Consider the following 17,511-nt stretch of genomic DNA (forward strand, 5'->3'; position numbering starts at 1 on the left):
ACAATAAAAACCGCACGAGGAAATTTGTTTCTAAACATAGTACCCTTAAAAATATGCTTTTAAAATTAGATGACAACCTTAAATATCGCAGTTTACAAATAATCTAACAAGTTACGAGCATATTGACTGAACTCCGTGAATAGTCAGTCGTAGGTGAAAGAAAAACATCTATTTTTTGTTATTATATACGAGGTATTTCTGATGAACAAGGGCGTGCTTTAAAATTCGATCAAAATATCACTTTGACAGATAAGGGCCGTAAATAACGCGTCGCTTCTCATTTTGACTGTGTACTTCATTGAAAGATAATCATTACATTCCAATAGAACTTTAATGTGTAACATGAAAACTGAAAATGAATATTTTTAAAAAAAGTGGTCTTTCGAGGAACTACGCGTCATGATCAGTAATCAAAATTGCAATAAATGTTCGAGGAATTGTACAAACGTTCTTTTCCTACCTCAGTTCTCCCACAAAATGATTGTTGTATCCGCTCATCCGATCATTTATGTTAAAGATTTATACTGTACCGGATGTTGTTAACTAGTGTTGATTATAACATGACGTAATAGTCCTAAATAAAGAATCAATAGCCAGAAATCTATCACACATTTTATCGGCCACCATCCATGCAGAATATAAAAGGATGTGTGACAGAATAAACATTCATAAACGGTAACAATCATGGCACTGCCGTCATTTCAATCGTTCGACGTTGATATTGACAAAACCAATAAAGGTTACGCGATGGGAAAAAAATCTCTCCCGCCAGGAAAATAATCTTGTCGGAAAGAACATCACCAATGATGGACGGAAGAGAGCTTTACTTCTTTAATGTTGCTGACCGGGTGTTTGATATATGTGATGCATAATAAGGTGTAACAGAAGCATCATACGAAGCTACGACGAAGGTTTTAACCGACTACCTTCTGCAGAAAAAACACACGAAAATCTCAATATAAAAGTTTAGGGAGTACAAGCAGATGGAAACAAAGACACTCGATGAGTTTGTAATATAATTACAAAGTCTAGCTAAGACGTGTGAGTACGCTGATGCTGAAATTATATTGCAATTATCCAAAACTGCAGATCAAACAGGCTAAGAAGGCGAGCTCTGCGAGAACCAGACAAGAAACTGTCTGACATATTAACACTTGGTCTTGAATTATCAGACGAACAAGCTAATGCTATGGAAAAAGATCGACCTGTCAACGCCATAAAAACAGGCAGGAATGGCCAAAGTTACATAGGTGCACAAAGGGGAAACCGTCCATCCTAAAATTCTCATAGAACCAGGGGCTACCTCAAGGAAAGGTTACATCAACCCCCTTCTATGAACAGTACAAAATGCAGAAATTGTGGTGGAAACAGCCCACACACATTCGAATGTCCAGGGAACGTGAAAACATGCAACTATTGTATGAAACCAAATCATTTCTTGAAGGTCTGCAAACAAAAACATGAAAAGGTCAATCCGCCTCATTTGATGAAGAATACTGCTGCGTAGACCGAACCACGAAATTTAACGCCACCTTTGTCAGTACTTATTAATTTGAAGAGAATGACGGTCATGATTGACAGTGGCGCATTTGTCAACATACTAGATGAAAAATCCTACGTCCAAATTGGCAGCCGGAAATTGTCAACAAAACACTTCCCAAAACTCTTGCCATATGTGGGAAATGAATCACTATGAAAGGCAAATGCAACTTGCCAACTGAAAAAAGATGAAAAGATTGAAATAGCTACCTTTCATATTATTAAAGGAAACAATCGCTCATTGTTGAAATACCAAACATCTTGTGCATTACACATAGTTGAAATTAGCCACAATATAGACACTGAACATGAACTATTTCCAGAACTTTTCAATGGTATAGGAAAACTAAAATCTAAGACTACACATAGACACAACAGTGAACCCTGTTAAACAAACACAGAGACGGACACCGTTTCATCTGAGCGAAAAAGTAGAAAATGAAATAAACAAACTTCTAAACGGAGACATTATCGAAAAAGTTACGGACAAGCCAACACCTTGGATCTCGCCAATAGTTACACACCAAAAATGTATCTTGATGAAATACGCCTCTGTGTTGACATGCGTGAAGCAAACAACGCCATCAAATGTGAAAGACATTTATTATATTGAGAATCAAGATTATCATACATAACTACAATCAACACACACCTGGTACTTTTCAGATATAAACGTTTACATTTTTGTATATCATCTGCATCAATCGTGTTCCACGTAACCACACGTAATGTCATTAAAGGAATCAAAGGAACGAAGAACATATCTGATGTCATCAAAGTCTACGGTGAAACCCATGCAGATCATGATAATGCACTACAACAGGTGTTTGAAAGACTTGCTTCTCATGGTCTCACACTAAACAAGCAAAATTGTGAGTACAACAAGACATCTATCACATTCTTTGGATAAGTATTTAGTGGTAAAGGTGTATCAGCAGACCCAATAAAGGTAGGGCCATAAAAGCCATGCAAGCAACTAAAGACGCATCAGAAATCAGAAGCTTCCTCGGGATGACGGATTACTGCTCGCGGTTCATTCTGGACTTTGCTCATACAACAGAACCACTACGCAGATTAACTAAATAACCGACTGAATGGAAATGGGAAAATGAACAAGACGAAGCATTCCAGAAACTCAAAATTTAACTATCGAGTGAAACTGTCAAGAATTACCACGATCAGAAAAAGAAAACAAAACTGATCAGTGAAGCGATACCTGTTGGTTAATCCGGAATATTGACACAGGAGAACAAAGTTGTCGCGAATGCAAGCCACGCGCTTACAGATACCGAAAGCAGGTATAGCCAAATGGAAAGGGAGGCACTTTCAATAGAATGGGCCTGCGAACAATTGACATATATTGGAGGGGATAACCTCATTTAACTGTCTTGACCGATCACAAACCATTGGAATGCATATACCAAAAGTCCAAACCTCAACTACGCATTGAAAGATAGGGCTTACGGTTACAATGATTCGAACTGACAATCAAATACACACCTGGATCCTTTGGACTACATGTCGCTTCATCCAACAATCGAGTTAAATCAAAAACCAAACCAGGAAGAAGAATATGTAAAATTTGTGGCTAGTGAGTCAATTCTAAAAGCATTGGCTCTATATGAAGTCAAACAAAGAACACTTAATGACAAAACATTAATGAAAGCAATAGAGTTTGCGAAGAAAGGCCGCTGGCATAAAGTAAAAACCATTAATGATGGGGAAATATCAGCCGAACGTTTGACTGCTTGAAAAAGCATTAAAGATGAACTGGCCGTTCACAATAACACTGTATTACTACGAGAAGATAAAATTGTGTTACCAATATCGCTTTTTATGAAAGCGATCAAAATCGGTGACGAAGACCATCAATTAATTACAAGGACAAAATCTTTACTTCGTTCAAAATTATGGTTTCCTGGAATGAATGAGTATGTGGAAAAGGAAATACAAAACTGTATGTCTTGCCAGGCCACAACAACAACAAAAAAACATACAACCACACAACATGTCGTAAATGCCCACAAATGCGTGGCAAAACCTCAGCGCTGTTTTTTGGACCGTTACCCAGCAGCGAATATTTATTTGTCACAGACGAATATTCTAGATACCCAATAGTGGAAATCGTTAAATCGGTTTCTGAAAGACGTGCAATTCCAGCACTGGGTAAAGATAAAAAAAAATCAAAACCGACAATGGAAGTCCATTCAATTCGGCAGACATTCGACAGTTCGCAGAATACAGTGGTTTCGTTCACCCTAAAGTCCCACTGTGATATCCCCGCACGAACGCTCAGGTGGAATCATTAGATAAGCCGCTGATGAAATGTGTGATATCAGCACATGTCGAAGGGAAAAATTGGGAACAGAAGTTGTACTGTTTTCCAGGCAGTACAGGACAACATCACATACCTGAACTATGTTTACACCTTACCGCCTACTGTTCCAACGTGAACCGAACACGTGACTTCCTCTAGTCAGCAAATTTAAACTCAAACCGAAAAGTAATTGGACGTAATCGCAAGGCGGAATTATGACATGATGAAATCCAAAAGTAAATTGTTCCGGACCAATAGAAACAATGCTAAAGATCACACAATACAAAGGGTGGGATGAGAGCCGTGAGAGCCGTTTGGTGACCAGGGATGTATCATCTTTCAAGAAAATAGAGCCAACTTTGAAAGCAGCAGGTGGTGAGCATCGCATCGATGAAGAGGACCAAGACGATGTCGAAGGAGATATTGATGTATCAGAGAACCAACTTACCTCAACAATTTTGTTTGTAAATAAATATGGTCAGTGTTAAAGGGCATACTAATCCCTATAAAACCATTATAGTGTTAAGTACGTCTGCATCCATTTAACTAAATATTTAAAATGTAAACAGCGGAAACGATATGATATACCCAATATGCCAATTTGATAATAGTTTAGTCAATATTTATAAACTGTTAACAACACTAATCAATCTCATTATATGATTTCAAATTTATTCTTACATGTATTTTATTTAGTAATATTAAGTTGTGGTAGTTCTTTTTTTATAAACTACCATGTTAATCACTTGAAACTTTGGATTAAAAAATTTAAAGAGCGATGTTGTATCCGTTCATCCGAGCATTGATGATAAAGACTTATTTCGTACCGGATGTTGTTAACAGGTATAGATAATAAACTGACCATTCCGTTAGAGTCCTAAAAATAGAAACAACAGCACAAATCCATTTCACATCCCTGTAGATTATAACAATGATAATTAAAGGTATGCAAGAAATACTGATCATGTATCGTTCTTTATCAAAGTATCCGATCTTCGGGCACACTGCAAGGCCGGTAATTCAGTGAGGTTAGTTACAGGCTAATAAAAGATGTAAGTGTTAACTTTCAATGATATGAAGCATTTCAGTTTGATAAATGAATTAACACGGTATACATACCACGTGATTTTTCGTCATGTGTAAACACAATCCTGACAGGTATTTAAGACATTTCGCAGTCGGACGTGAATGTTTTCACTCATAATTTCCCCAAAAATGCTCAGTACTCCATTATCAAGCAGAGGATGACCGTGTAAGCAAACAATATTGTCTAAGAAAATTCCCAATAAGAAAGAAACTGTTCGTTCAAGCAAGAAAGAAGATGCAAGAAAGCAATATATATATCACACATAAGCTTGTGAAAAGTTTAATGTTTTTTAGTAAGGATGATGTTATACCAACATTGAACTAATATCACTTCGATCATAATGCATTTCCTTAACTCGTATTGCACATTTTCGGAACAATGAAATTTAGTGGAAATCGAAAATATCCTGCTGAAAAATGTCCGAAATACTCCGAAAAGTTTAAAATAAGAACTATATATACCGCGCTTTTAACAAACGACTTACACAAAGTTACACGTATTTAAATATGTTTTATAATGAATTCATTAATGGTATTACTTTGTTGAGATATAACATATTTGTTTCTGTAAAATGCCTTTTAATATAAGTATATTGAACTAATGCTACTTTGATATTCAAGTTTGTCTGAATATTTATGCGAAAAGCTACAGAAACAAGTTCAGTGGCAAAATGTTAAACATAAACCCGTTTAATGGCACTGGGTAAACGCCAAAGACATAGAACGTAAATTACAAAAAGAAACTTGGAAGAACAGCACAAAACTCCACAAGTAGCACAGTGCATACATACCATATTTTTATTGCTTAAATCGACAAAGTGAGTTATTATTTAGTATAGATACTCCTACCTTGATCAGAATAAAATGTTTATAATATAATTTTCCTATAATTTGATAGAAAATTGTGTACTGACTATTTATGTATGTAAGTAGAATTACTAAAATCAAAATGAAGATGACGTTATTACAGATGGTATGTTTGTTATTTCTTTAGTGTGAGATCTACGATATCAGGCATATTTTGCAATATATATATCAAGACCACAAAGGTATGTTTGTGATATTATTTTGGTGTATATTTTACTATTGTTTTTCTATTCTTAAAACTCTTTGATATTGACAAAGATATCATGGGGAAAAGAGGACTTCAAAATGCTCATTGTTCGAAATTTGAAATAATATAATGAGAGTCACAAGAGTCAGCTGACTGTGATATTTCATTCTGCTCATGTTGGTATAATTGTAGATGTTTTATACTACAAATTCGCAGTACCGCAATACCTGAGTATCCTCAGCAGACCTTATTTAGTATCCCGTCATGTACATTATTTGCCTTACATTACAATTGTTATCAATTAAGGAACACGTCTGATACAACTAATACAAATTATACTTGCCAAATAGATAACCTTTAAGTTTCAAATAGAAAACATTAGACCTAAGTATACATAGATAGATTAAGCTAACACCTCGGAACCATTTGATATCAGTAAATTAAAGTATAAAACAGTTTTGTGCGATGCAGATAGCTAACAACTAAGTCTACAATCAAATAATAAATCTACAAACATCATTTGTGCTTGTCATACGTTGTTTCGAACGCAAAACGACGGTTTTACAGTAGGTTTCCTACAATAAAGGTGTTTGGAATTCAAACAACAAAACCACAATCATTTACATGTATGATAAACCAAATATCCATGTGTTTTTGAACGAACCCTGAAGTTAAATTTCTCGTCCACTTCGTACTCATTATAACACTATGATAAATACGATCGATAAACATTTGGAATAATTAAAAATTAAGGATTTATTTATCTTGGCATGCCTTTTGAATTGCTAAGTCAATAACAAAAGATGCATTAGTTTTTTGTGACATAAACCAATGAATGTTATGCCCTTCTGTTTAAAAGGTTACCTTTCAATAATTAAAGAGTTAAAGGCAACTCTTTTCTTACTGGGCAAGTGTTTGCATCCAAATGTTATATGTTCATACACAGAAAAATAACAAAAACATGTGTTTCCAAAACGTTTGCAAAAACAAGACCAGAAAATAGGCTGATAAATTGAAAATGGATAATGCAATGAACAAACAAGCCCCTAAAATTCCCATCTATTAAATAAAAGGAAAATAAATGTATATTTTCCTCTTTCTATGGGTGTAACATCCGTTGAAATATATGTTCTGTATCTCTAATAAATTGTTGAGCTAAGAGAAAATATATCGGTTGAACTTGCAATACATACAAACGTATAAATTTTGACAGCAAAAATCTAATTAACATGCACATCCATACCTTAACATACCCGATCATTTCACGATGTTAAATATGATATATTTGAATCGCTATTCGTAAAACAGGTAATACTAGGGCCGGTATTTAAAAAATTCAAAAACAAACAAACAGCTTAGGTCATAAAACAAACATAAAACGTATGTTTATCTCATATTAGAAGTGAAGTATTTTATGTAGTATAATTCATATAGCAAAAAATAATGACTTACGCTTAAAAATAATTTAAGATGTTTAAAATTTTACAAATACCAGCACAGGTCATTTTATGGTCATGATCTGGTAGTAGAGACCACCAATCAGATGTCAATGGTTTGAAATACCTCTAAATAAGGTATATAATGGGTCATAATTTAGTTTCATTACCTACAAAATAGAATTTACAGATCGATTGCTGAGTTTCGCTGAATAAAGTCTCAATGCAATACATCAGGCTATTGCTGACACATGAACTTATGTGTGCTTACATGCGAACGAACCGCCGCTAGGGTGAATAGTCTAACTCTGCTTGCACTTCAAGTAGTCGAGCTAAATACTATGTATAACAGTAAACAAGTACTCTTACTGCAGTTACAATGTATGCATTCGCAATGAAGTATGAATACCACTGAGATTTATGCCTGTATAGTTACACTTCATGTAAATATCTATTACACCACCAAAAATTAAGCTGCGCAACTCTGTTTGCTCCTTATATTACGTATTGGGTGATTATTGTGGTATTTCTCCATTTCATGTAGAAGAGCTTGAATATAAGCATTGAATTATTTCGTTAAGCATTATATTTCACCTAATTTGACGATGGCAATAACAAATACATAGATTACAGTTTCAGAAATAGATCATGCTCAAAACACTGTTGTTACAAAACATGACGCTAACAATAGAGATTCGAAGATAAGATTTACATTGTGGGGATACCGCAAGTCAATGAAAATACACTAAAACTCATTATGTAATGCATGTTTAAAGTGGTGTATCATGCATTATCCGCATACACAAAATAATGCTCTCTTTTTCAATATATTTCAGCAAAAGTACACATGTAAACACATGTAAACAACACAGAGTTAAAGATTGTTTCATTTCATTTGTTTCTTAACTTTGCCCATGATAATAATTGTTGATGGACTTTGCTTTATTTATTTTTATCATTCACTTCTTTATTACATATGCTCTCCGCTACTGCCGAGGTCACCATGGTACATTCGTTGTCGTCAACTGCATCAAGATCGTCGTCAGCACGGATCGAAAGCCTGTTGACAGACCTGAGTTAATTCGTGTCATAGCTAAAACTAATGTGTTTTAATAATATAAATTTATATTTCGCATAACTGGAGATATGTCGCACATAACATTCGTTTTTAACATCAAAGTTAAACCATTGCGATCCGATATGGGATTTTATAGAAACAGTATATGTCTGAGCGGTAATGTCGTAAATTTTAATCTTCCTTTTTTCAAACATTACAGAATCTTATAACAGACAGAATAAATCTGGAGAAGAGCTATTCTTGTTCCTGGAAAGTCCGCATTTGTATCAAATATCCACCTATTTTATTGGCATAATGTAAACCTTCCATTAACATACCCTCTAAATTCACAACCCTCTGTCAGCCTGAAGAATCTGGAATATGCTTCAATCGGCCATTCAGTTTAAGAATAGATATTTTAGTGTTTCTGCAATATGGACTTGGCGTCTGTAATGTTGTGTTTCTCGTTGGGTATCTTTATTTTTTGATCTGCGTACATTAAGGGTATTCCACAGTGCATAAGTGGGTTGGAAAGGCCAACAATTGAAATGTATCATAATATCATGTTATAATGTATTATCTAATTTTGATAATCAATCTCTTGTAAGAGAAAACCATACACCCTTTCAAAATGCTTTGAGGTAATAAGAGGTTGGGCCAAATATACGAACGAACATTTTATCAGATTTTGATTTAAAAAAAAACATTTTGTCTTTCTAACGAACCTTTGCATTGTGGAAGGCCCTTAAACACGACCAAAGCAAGTGCAGCTGTTTATCGGCTTGTTCTTGTTTTTTTGTAATCAATTTGAATTGTTATCGTAAAGATACCGTGGAAATTTGATAAGAGGACTTGACGGATAAGAGATTTAATTGAATAAGTATACACAGCTACATCTGATTCCTTTTAAATTATTTTTATTCCTAGGATTCAGGGATTTAGGGTTAAACCTGTCCTTGATCTTGTGATCGCTGTAGCTCAGGTAAATACCAAATAAACTCGACAAGCTTATTGCAAAAGTCTGTGTCTGAATAAACATAACTAGGGTTTTTCAAAGAAACCAAATATGTAATACAACAATTTTTTCACTTGCAGTGGTTAGTACATACATGTACATAAATAAAATCGTGTATATAAAAATAAGATGCAGCCTAATTTGAATCTGGCATAAAATCGGCGACAACATGCCGATTTTTAAAACAGCAAACAAAGCGGTTCCGGTCCAGAAACGTACACACGAACAAGGAGTAAATCGACCAAGTTGTCAATGGTAGCAGGCTAATGTGCCAATAGCCGGAAATACTATTTTTGTTATAAGGAATTCATTCGGGCTACCAGACGTACTGGCATGCATGTCCCAATAAAAAACACAGTTCTAGTGTTGGATGAGCTCGTCCCGTTACGTGAATTTTAGTCTGTTTTCAGTTCGGGGCATGAACATTATCAATGTCTACAGTTCTTGCCGAACAGAATAATACGTTTAGTGTTCGTACTTGTGACCATGGGCAATGAGACGTTATTGACCTGAACTATGCTCTACGCTATACCTGCCCTGGCACATATAAATATCATAGGATTTTATTATCCATTTCGGTGCACGAACATTCAGTTCTCACAAAAAACACTATTTAATGACAATTCAGTAATGATCCAAGATAACGAATTATTTATGTTTATGTCAAAATATGCAATTATATCATTCGGAGGCTTCCGATGTGACAGATAATCGCAAAAGAAATAGCAAAGCAAGAGTCATAAATATGTCTTAAAGAAATGGCCAGGCAACGTCAGTATCTTAATAGTTATTTCAGATGTATTATTTCATTATCTATCTAGAATGTGTACTAAATTTAAAACTATTGACTTTGATCTACGTCCGATAAACATAAGCGGTACGTTGTACTATATTACTATCAGGTTATATTGTAAGAGAACGAAGCACGTTTTGTGAAAAAATATTACAAACAGAACATCAGCAGAAATTAAACTTAACAATCCTATAATAAACAAGTACACGATTATGATGTTGAAATTCACATACAAATGGGTGGCATGCATTATCATGAAGAAAAGCACGAATAATAGCCACAAAGACGAACGCCAGGCTGTGCTGATTATTACTGCATAATGAATTTACACACATTGGTATCAGATGAACCAGTAAGAAGTTAACTTTCATAAGTTCCAATTTTTGCCTTCAGACGATAATCGTTGACAATTCGTATTGAGATAACCCGTTTATTTTTATATCGTATACATTACCAGACACAACATTTAAAATAAGTGTTAACCTTATTATCTTAAACAAATAACGTATATATTGGTGCATATACTTACCTTATCTTAATACGAATATGATTTTGTGTATGGGTATTATTATGATATATGGTTTTATTATTTTTCTACCATATATATATTAAGAAAAGAAATAAAATCAGACTCTTCGCGCATAACTTAACTATGAAATTAAGGCAAAATAAAAATAATCCAAACATCTAATAGCCTGTTACAAAATGTACTATGTGTCACTCGAATAATATGAATACACCACGTAATTTTTTGGTATATGAAAAAGACTGTCAATTGGTATTTCGGTCACTTTTCATTTCGCTTGCTCAATTTGATTACATGTATGTGCTACATTTGCCATTCCCTTTAACTATGTGTTACTTTTCAACCACCATTTGACTATATGGTATGTTTCATACACACTTTGTCTATAATTCTATGTGTTATAACTCATTGCACCCTTTGGCTATGTGTTATATCTCATTTTACCCTGTGACTGTGTGGTATATCTCCTTGCAACCTTTTACTATGTGTTTGATCTCATTTCACCATCTGACTGTGTGTTATATCTCTTGCAACCTTTGACTATGTCTTATATTTCCTTGAATCTTTTGAGTATATGTTATACCTCCATGCGCCCTTTGACATTGTGTTATATTACCTCGCACCCTTTGATTGTTTGTTATATTACCTTGAACCCGAAGACTATGTGTTATATTACCTCGCACCCTTTGACGATGTGTTATATTTCCTTGCACCCTTTGACTATGTGTTATATTTCCTTGCACCCTTTGACTATGTGTTATATTACCTTGCACCCTTTGACTATGTGTTATGTTACCTTGCACCCTTTGACTATGTGTTATATTACCTTGCACCCTTTGACTGTGTGCTATATTATCTCGCACCCTTTGACTGTGTGTTATATTACCTCGCACCCTTTGACGATGTGTTATAATTCCCTGCACCCTTTGACATTGTGTTAAATTACCTCGCATCCGTTGACTATGTGTTATATTACCTCGCACTCTTTGACTGTGTGTTATATTTCCTTGCACCCTTTGACTATGTGCTATATATATTTCCTTGCACCCTTTGACTATGTGTTATATATATTTCCTTGCACCCTTTGACTATGTGTTATATTTCCTTGCACCCTTTGACTGTGTGTTATATTACCTCGCACCCTTTGACTGTGTGTTATATTACCTCGCACCCTTTGACTGTGTGTTATATTACCTTGCACCCTTTGACTGTGTGTTATATTACCTCGCACCCTTTGACTGTGTGTTATATTTCCTTGCACCCTTTGACTGTGTGTTATATTACCTTGCACCCTTTGACTATGTGTTATATTTCCTTGCACCCTTTGACTGTGTGTTATATTTCCTTGCACCTTTTGACTGTGTGTTATATTTCCTTGCACCCTTTGACAGTGTGTTATATTACCTTGCACCCTTTAACGATGTGTTATATTACCTCGCACCCTTTGAGTGTGTGTTATATTTCCTTGCACCTTTTGACTGTGTGTTATATTACCTTGCACCCTTTGTTGATGTGTTATATTACCTCGCACCCTTTGAGTGTGTGTTATATTTCCCCACACCTTTTGACTGTGTGTTATATTACCTTGCACCCTTTGACTGTGTATTATATTACCTCGCACCCTTTGAGTGTGTGTTATATTACCCCGCACCCTTTAACGATGTGTTATATTACCTTGCACCCTTTGACAGTGTGTTATATTACCTTGCACCCTTTGACTGTGTGTTATATTACCTTGCACCCTTTGACTGTGTGTTATATTACCCCGCACCCTTTAACGATGTGTTATATTTCCTTGCACCTTTTGACTGTGTGTTATATTTCCTTGCACCCTTTGACTATGTGTTATATATATTTCCTTGCACCCTTTGACTATGTGTTATATTTCCTTGCACCCTTTGACTGTGTGTTATATTTCCTTGCACCCTTTGACTGTGTTTTTGTATAACCTCGGACCCTTTGACTGTGTGTTATATTTCCTTGCACCCTTTGACTGTGTGTTATATTTCCTTGCACCCTTTGACTGTGTGTTATATTTCCTTGCACCCTTTGACTGTGTGTTATATTACCTTGCACCCTTTGACTGTGTGTTATACTACCTTGCACCTTTTGACTGTGTGTTATATTACCTCGCACCCTTTGACTGTGTGTTATATTACCTTGCACCCTTTGACTGTGTGTTATATTACCTTGCACCCTTTGACTGTGTGTTATACTACCTTGCACCCTTTGACTGTGTGTCCTATTACCTTGCACCCTTTGACTGTGTGTTATATTACTTTGTACCCTTTGAGTGTGTGTTATATTACTTTGTACCCTTTGAGTGTGTGTTATATTTCCTTGCACTCTTAACTGTTTGTTATATTACCTTGCACCTCTTGACTGTGTGTTATATTTCCTCGCACCCTTTGACTTTATACTTTTTCCTTGAAACCGTCCTCCGTCAAATGCGCCAAACTTTTAGACTAGCCTGTCACTGCATTAAAAACATTTCTAAATAAATAACCTTTTGGCTTATTCTATGGAAACAATAAAATCGTACTGCACGTAATGATTAAAACTTTAAAGCATCTAACGACAAGATCGGCAACTGCATCGCAAGTAATTATAAAGAACATTAGAATCAGGAAAAAATAGAGATCACTTTAGAAAAAAAAATGAATTTTATCAAATTGCACATATCTGTATTATAAAACATTAAACAAAAGAAAATGACATCCATGTACGGCAAACTGTTACTGTGCAAATGCAAACGTTCGAGCTATAAAGCCTTCAAAGCTATAAACATAAACGCATATTTGGCAAGTGTATGTTACAAATAAAAAGTCTAAAAATATGATAAGAAGCATTGACAATGATCTAGGTTAAATAAGTGTGGTATTATCAACTGACAACATATAGTTTCATGGTTTAAGGGTTTTCCGAAATTAATCGCTATTTGATCCAAGCGAATCGTTTCGTTCTATATATGCACGTAAGCAACACGGACAGTTATTTAGTTTATACTAACTTTTTTTAGCACAATTGTGAAGAAAACTGATAGAACACTCTCAATTCCATTTCCTGGGAAGAAATCAGAACTGATGACCATTTTGAGAGGACATGAGAAAGTACCCCTGGTCGGGATCGAATCAGCAACTTCTTTGGTAAAAAGGGGAGACCTATACCACTAGACTACTATCACTCCTGTGATAGTGCTTTGCCACACACACATGTACCAGGTGAATTTTAATTTAGTTTAGTTTAGTATAACATTATTTTTAACAACGATTCTGAAGACATTTATGGTAACTTATACTAAGTCACTCTCGTTGGTACGATGTTGTGCGAGACTCAGGTCTTGTGTTGTGGGGGAATCCGGAGTACCGAAGAAAAACCACTGTCCGGATTGGTGATCACGAACCAAACTTACATGCGCCCAAGCTGGGAATCGAACAAGGGTCGCGCTCATCGGATAACCGAAAGGATTTGGTATTTCTTCGTACTTTGACTTCTCAACTGTAAGAACTACAAATTAAATGTTTTATTTAATAAGCATTTAATGAGGTTGTATATGGAGTTTATATTATATGAACTATTATTCATAAGATTAAGATTGTATTATAATAAATGTAAATAAGTTATCATGGCGTACTCCGTCATATAATAACACGTATAAACGTTAATCAATAAAACTTGGTTTGGGATTCAAGGCATGTCGGTTAAAGAGATACAATCACTTGACGTAAAGAAGCAAAGCAAGTAATGCAAACATCTCATTTAAACGCATGTGCGAAAATTGGCAATAGTATATTAGCCAATACCTCCTTAATTATGCACATTTTACGAACACACGTTGCGCTATGTGGTCCCAGGGTAATGTCTTGCAGTTCATTTTCTTGATCCTTCTAATGAGCAAGAGTGTAAGTTCAAAGGAGCCTCAGTGTTTCTTCTTTCACTACGAAGAGCAGTTGTTTTCAAAAATGATCCGGATGGAAATAACGATGGATCGGGAACAACAACGAGTAAATGACGCTCTGGAAAAAATGTTATAGATTATTGAACTGTTTAAAGTGGATGCAATTGAAAGAGAAAGCAAAATACTAGAGGATTCTAAACTGCTGAGTTCGACATTGAATCAAAATGTATCTGAGGCAATGGGATATATGCATACGTTCGAAGGTATATCACTCTTTATCAAACGTTTCACTCCGTTTTTTAATTCGTTTGATTCAAATGATCAAAACCAACATGGCATATAATTTGTGAAAAGATGAATAAACATAAGCGATTGTTTGGCGCGTATTTAACTGAGGAATATTTGGCGACGTAGCAAATAAATGAAAAACTCCATTATTATACTCTCAGGCCATTTTTTTATCTGTACAAAACTCATATTTTTGTTCGATCATTTAAGTCAAATGAGTTACTACAAATATTGCATTTACATTTAAAAAGAAATGCATCCACCTATATTGTGCCTCTTTAAAGCAAGCTGCTATTAAGATGAAAGCACATATTGATGGGAGATAATTCTTGCTTCTAAAATCAAAATATTCCAAACAAACCATTACATTTTACAAATAAGGTGTTTAAGGAAACAGATGTTGGTATTTCTCCGTACGCCTTTCGTATATTTTCAGAGAAAGCCGGAACACCAACGATTGCATTTGAAGCAAAGGTCTTAAAGGATCTGAGTGTGTCATCGAATATACATCTAGTATTCACAGAGGCCGTGTTCAACCATGGTAACGGATATGACGTCAGAACTGGCGTGTTCACCTGCCCCCTCAACGGCACGTACTTGTTCACGTCACATCTCTGTAGTGCCTCTAGCAATGGCATTGGCTTCAGCTTAGTGGTGGACGACACTGCTCATACTAGTGGGCACGTTTATGGGAGCAGTTCTTACCATTGTACGTCGTTTGATGTTATTGCGATATTGCAAGTTGCGAGCAGGGTGTGGATTCAGATAAATGGTTATGGGGGTAGTTTTCCAACATGGTGAACACATTTTCTGGTGTTCTTCTTCACCGTTGAACGTATCTATGGTGGTTTAAACTAATTATAAGGGTTTGATAACACGTATTACCGTCATAGTATTACGGTGAATTTCATAAGGATCTGACCGTGTTTGGTTGTTGTAAATCTACTTACAATGGTGTCAGTGCATGCATTGGCTAATCTCCGCACTTCGAAGATTAAAGTATATATAGTATTACGGTGAATTTCATACGGATCTGACCGTGTTTGGTTGTTGTAAATCTACTTACAATGGTGTCAGTGCATGCATTGGCTAATCTCTGCACAAGGAAGATTAAAGTGTAAATGTCATCAATCAAAAGAAACCAGTGACAATAGAAAATCCCGTCATCAATATGTGTGTGTATGATTAAACTCGTTAAAGCACCTAAATATACTTAAATGCGTTATATGTTCAAACTTCAAATTAAGGTTTCCGATGGATTAAGAACTTGTAATTTCATTGAGCCATGATTAGTAGTAATGTTAATTTGTGTTGCCTGGATAACACATATAAATTTGTTATGATTTGAAAGGGAATTGCGTACTGATTACTAATGTATGTTATATCAATTACTGACAACAAAATAAAGATGATGTTATTACAGATGGTATGTTTGTTATTTATTTCGCCTGAAATCGGATGTAATAAGACCTATATTGCATAATTTCAAGACCAAAACGTTATGTTTGTGATATTATTTTTGTATATATTTTATTGTTGCTCTATTCCTAAAACTCTTTGAACGATACAAAGATATTATAGGATCATCAGGTTTTCAAAATTCTTATTGTGCGAAACTGGAATATTGAAACGAATGACAAATGAGTCAGCTTACTATGATGGCTCATACTGCCCATGTCGTCCATAGGATTTTCAGAATGTTGATGTTTAATCATACAAATTCTAAGTACCTGTCTATACTCAGCAGTCCTTATATAGTAAGTCGACAGGGTCATTACGTTTTTCAATATTAGGTATTCAAATGGCATAACAACAGCCATTTACATGTATGTAACACCATTAATTAATGAAGGTACACTTTAGTTTAATAATTCTTCCGCATTCGTTATAACAGTTATACATTGGGATAAATTAAAATCGACATACCTTTCAAAAAATGATCTAATAAAGATTTATTTACATAAGTATGTCTTTTGAATCGTAAAAAAACACATTCATCCGCTTTGTAGTGACACTAGCAAATGAATGTTGTCATATGCACTATGCAACAAGAGAAAGTATACATAGAAGTGACATTAGCAATGAATGTTATTATATACAATTAGCAACAAAAGAAAGTATACATTGAAGTGACATTAGCAATGAATGTTATCATATATAATTAGCAACAAAAGAAAGTATACATCAAAGTGACATTAGCAATGAATGTTATCATATATAATTAGCAACAAAAGAAAGTATACATCAAAGTGACATTAGCAATGAATGTTATCATATGCACTATGCAACAAGAGAAAGTATACATAGTAGTGACATTAGCAATGAATGTTATCATATATAATTAGCAACAAAAGAAAGTATACATCAAAGTGACATTAGCAATGAATGTTATCATATATAATTAGCAACAAAAGAAAGTATACATCAAAGTGACATAAGCAATGAATGTTATCATATTTAATTAGCAACAAAAGAAAGTATACATCAAAGTGACATTAGCAA

The 17,511-nt window shown here is 34.8% G+C and overlaps 1 protein-coding gene across 1 annotated transcript in view; it reads left to right on the forward strand.

Moving 5' to 3' along the window:
- Window positions 1–15,810, forward strand: part of LOC128204540 (uncharacterized) — a 67,045-nt gene extending 51,235 nt beyond the window's left edge. Inside the window, exon 2 of the mRNA XM_052905952.1 lies at window positions 15,446–15,810. Within this exon, the coding sequence (XP_052761912.1) occupies window positions 15,446–15,810 (365 nt within the window). The remainder of the gene's footprint in view (window positions 1–15,445) is intronic.
- Window positions 15,811–17,511: the final 1,701 nt, after the last annotated feature.

This window comes from Mya arenaria, chromosome 10 (assembly GCF_026914265.1).
Source record: "Mya arenaria isolate MELC-2E11 chromosome 10, ASM2691426v1".
Lineage (NCBI taxonomy): Eukaryota > Metazoa > Mollusca > Bivalvia > Myida > Myidae > Mya > Mya arenaria.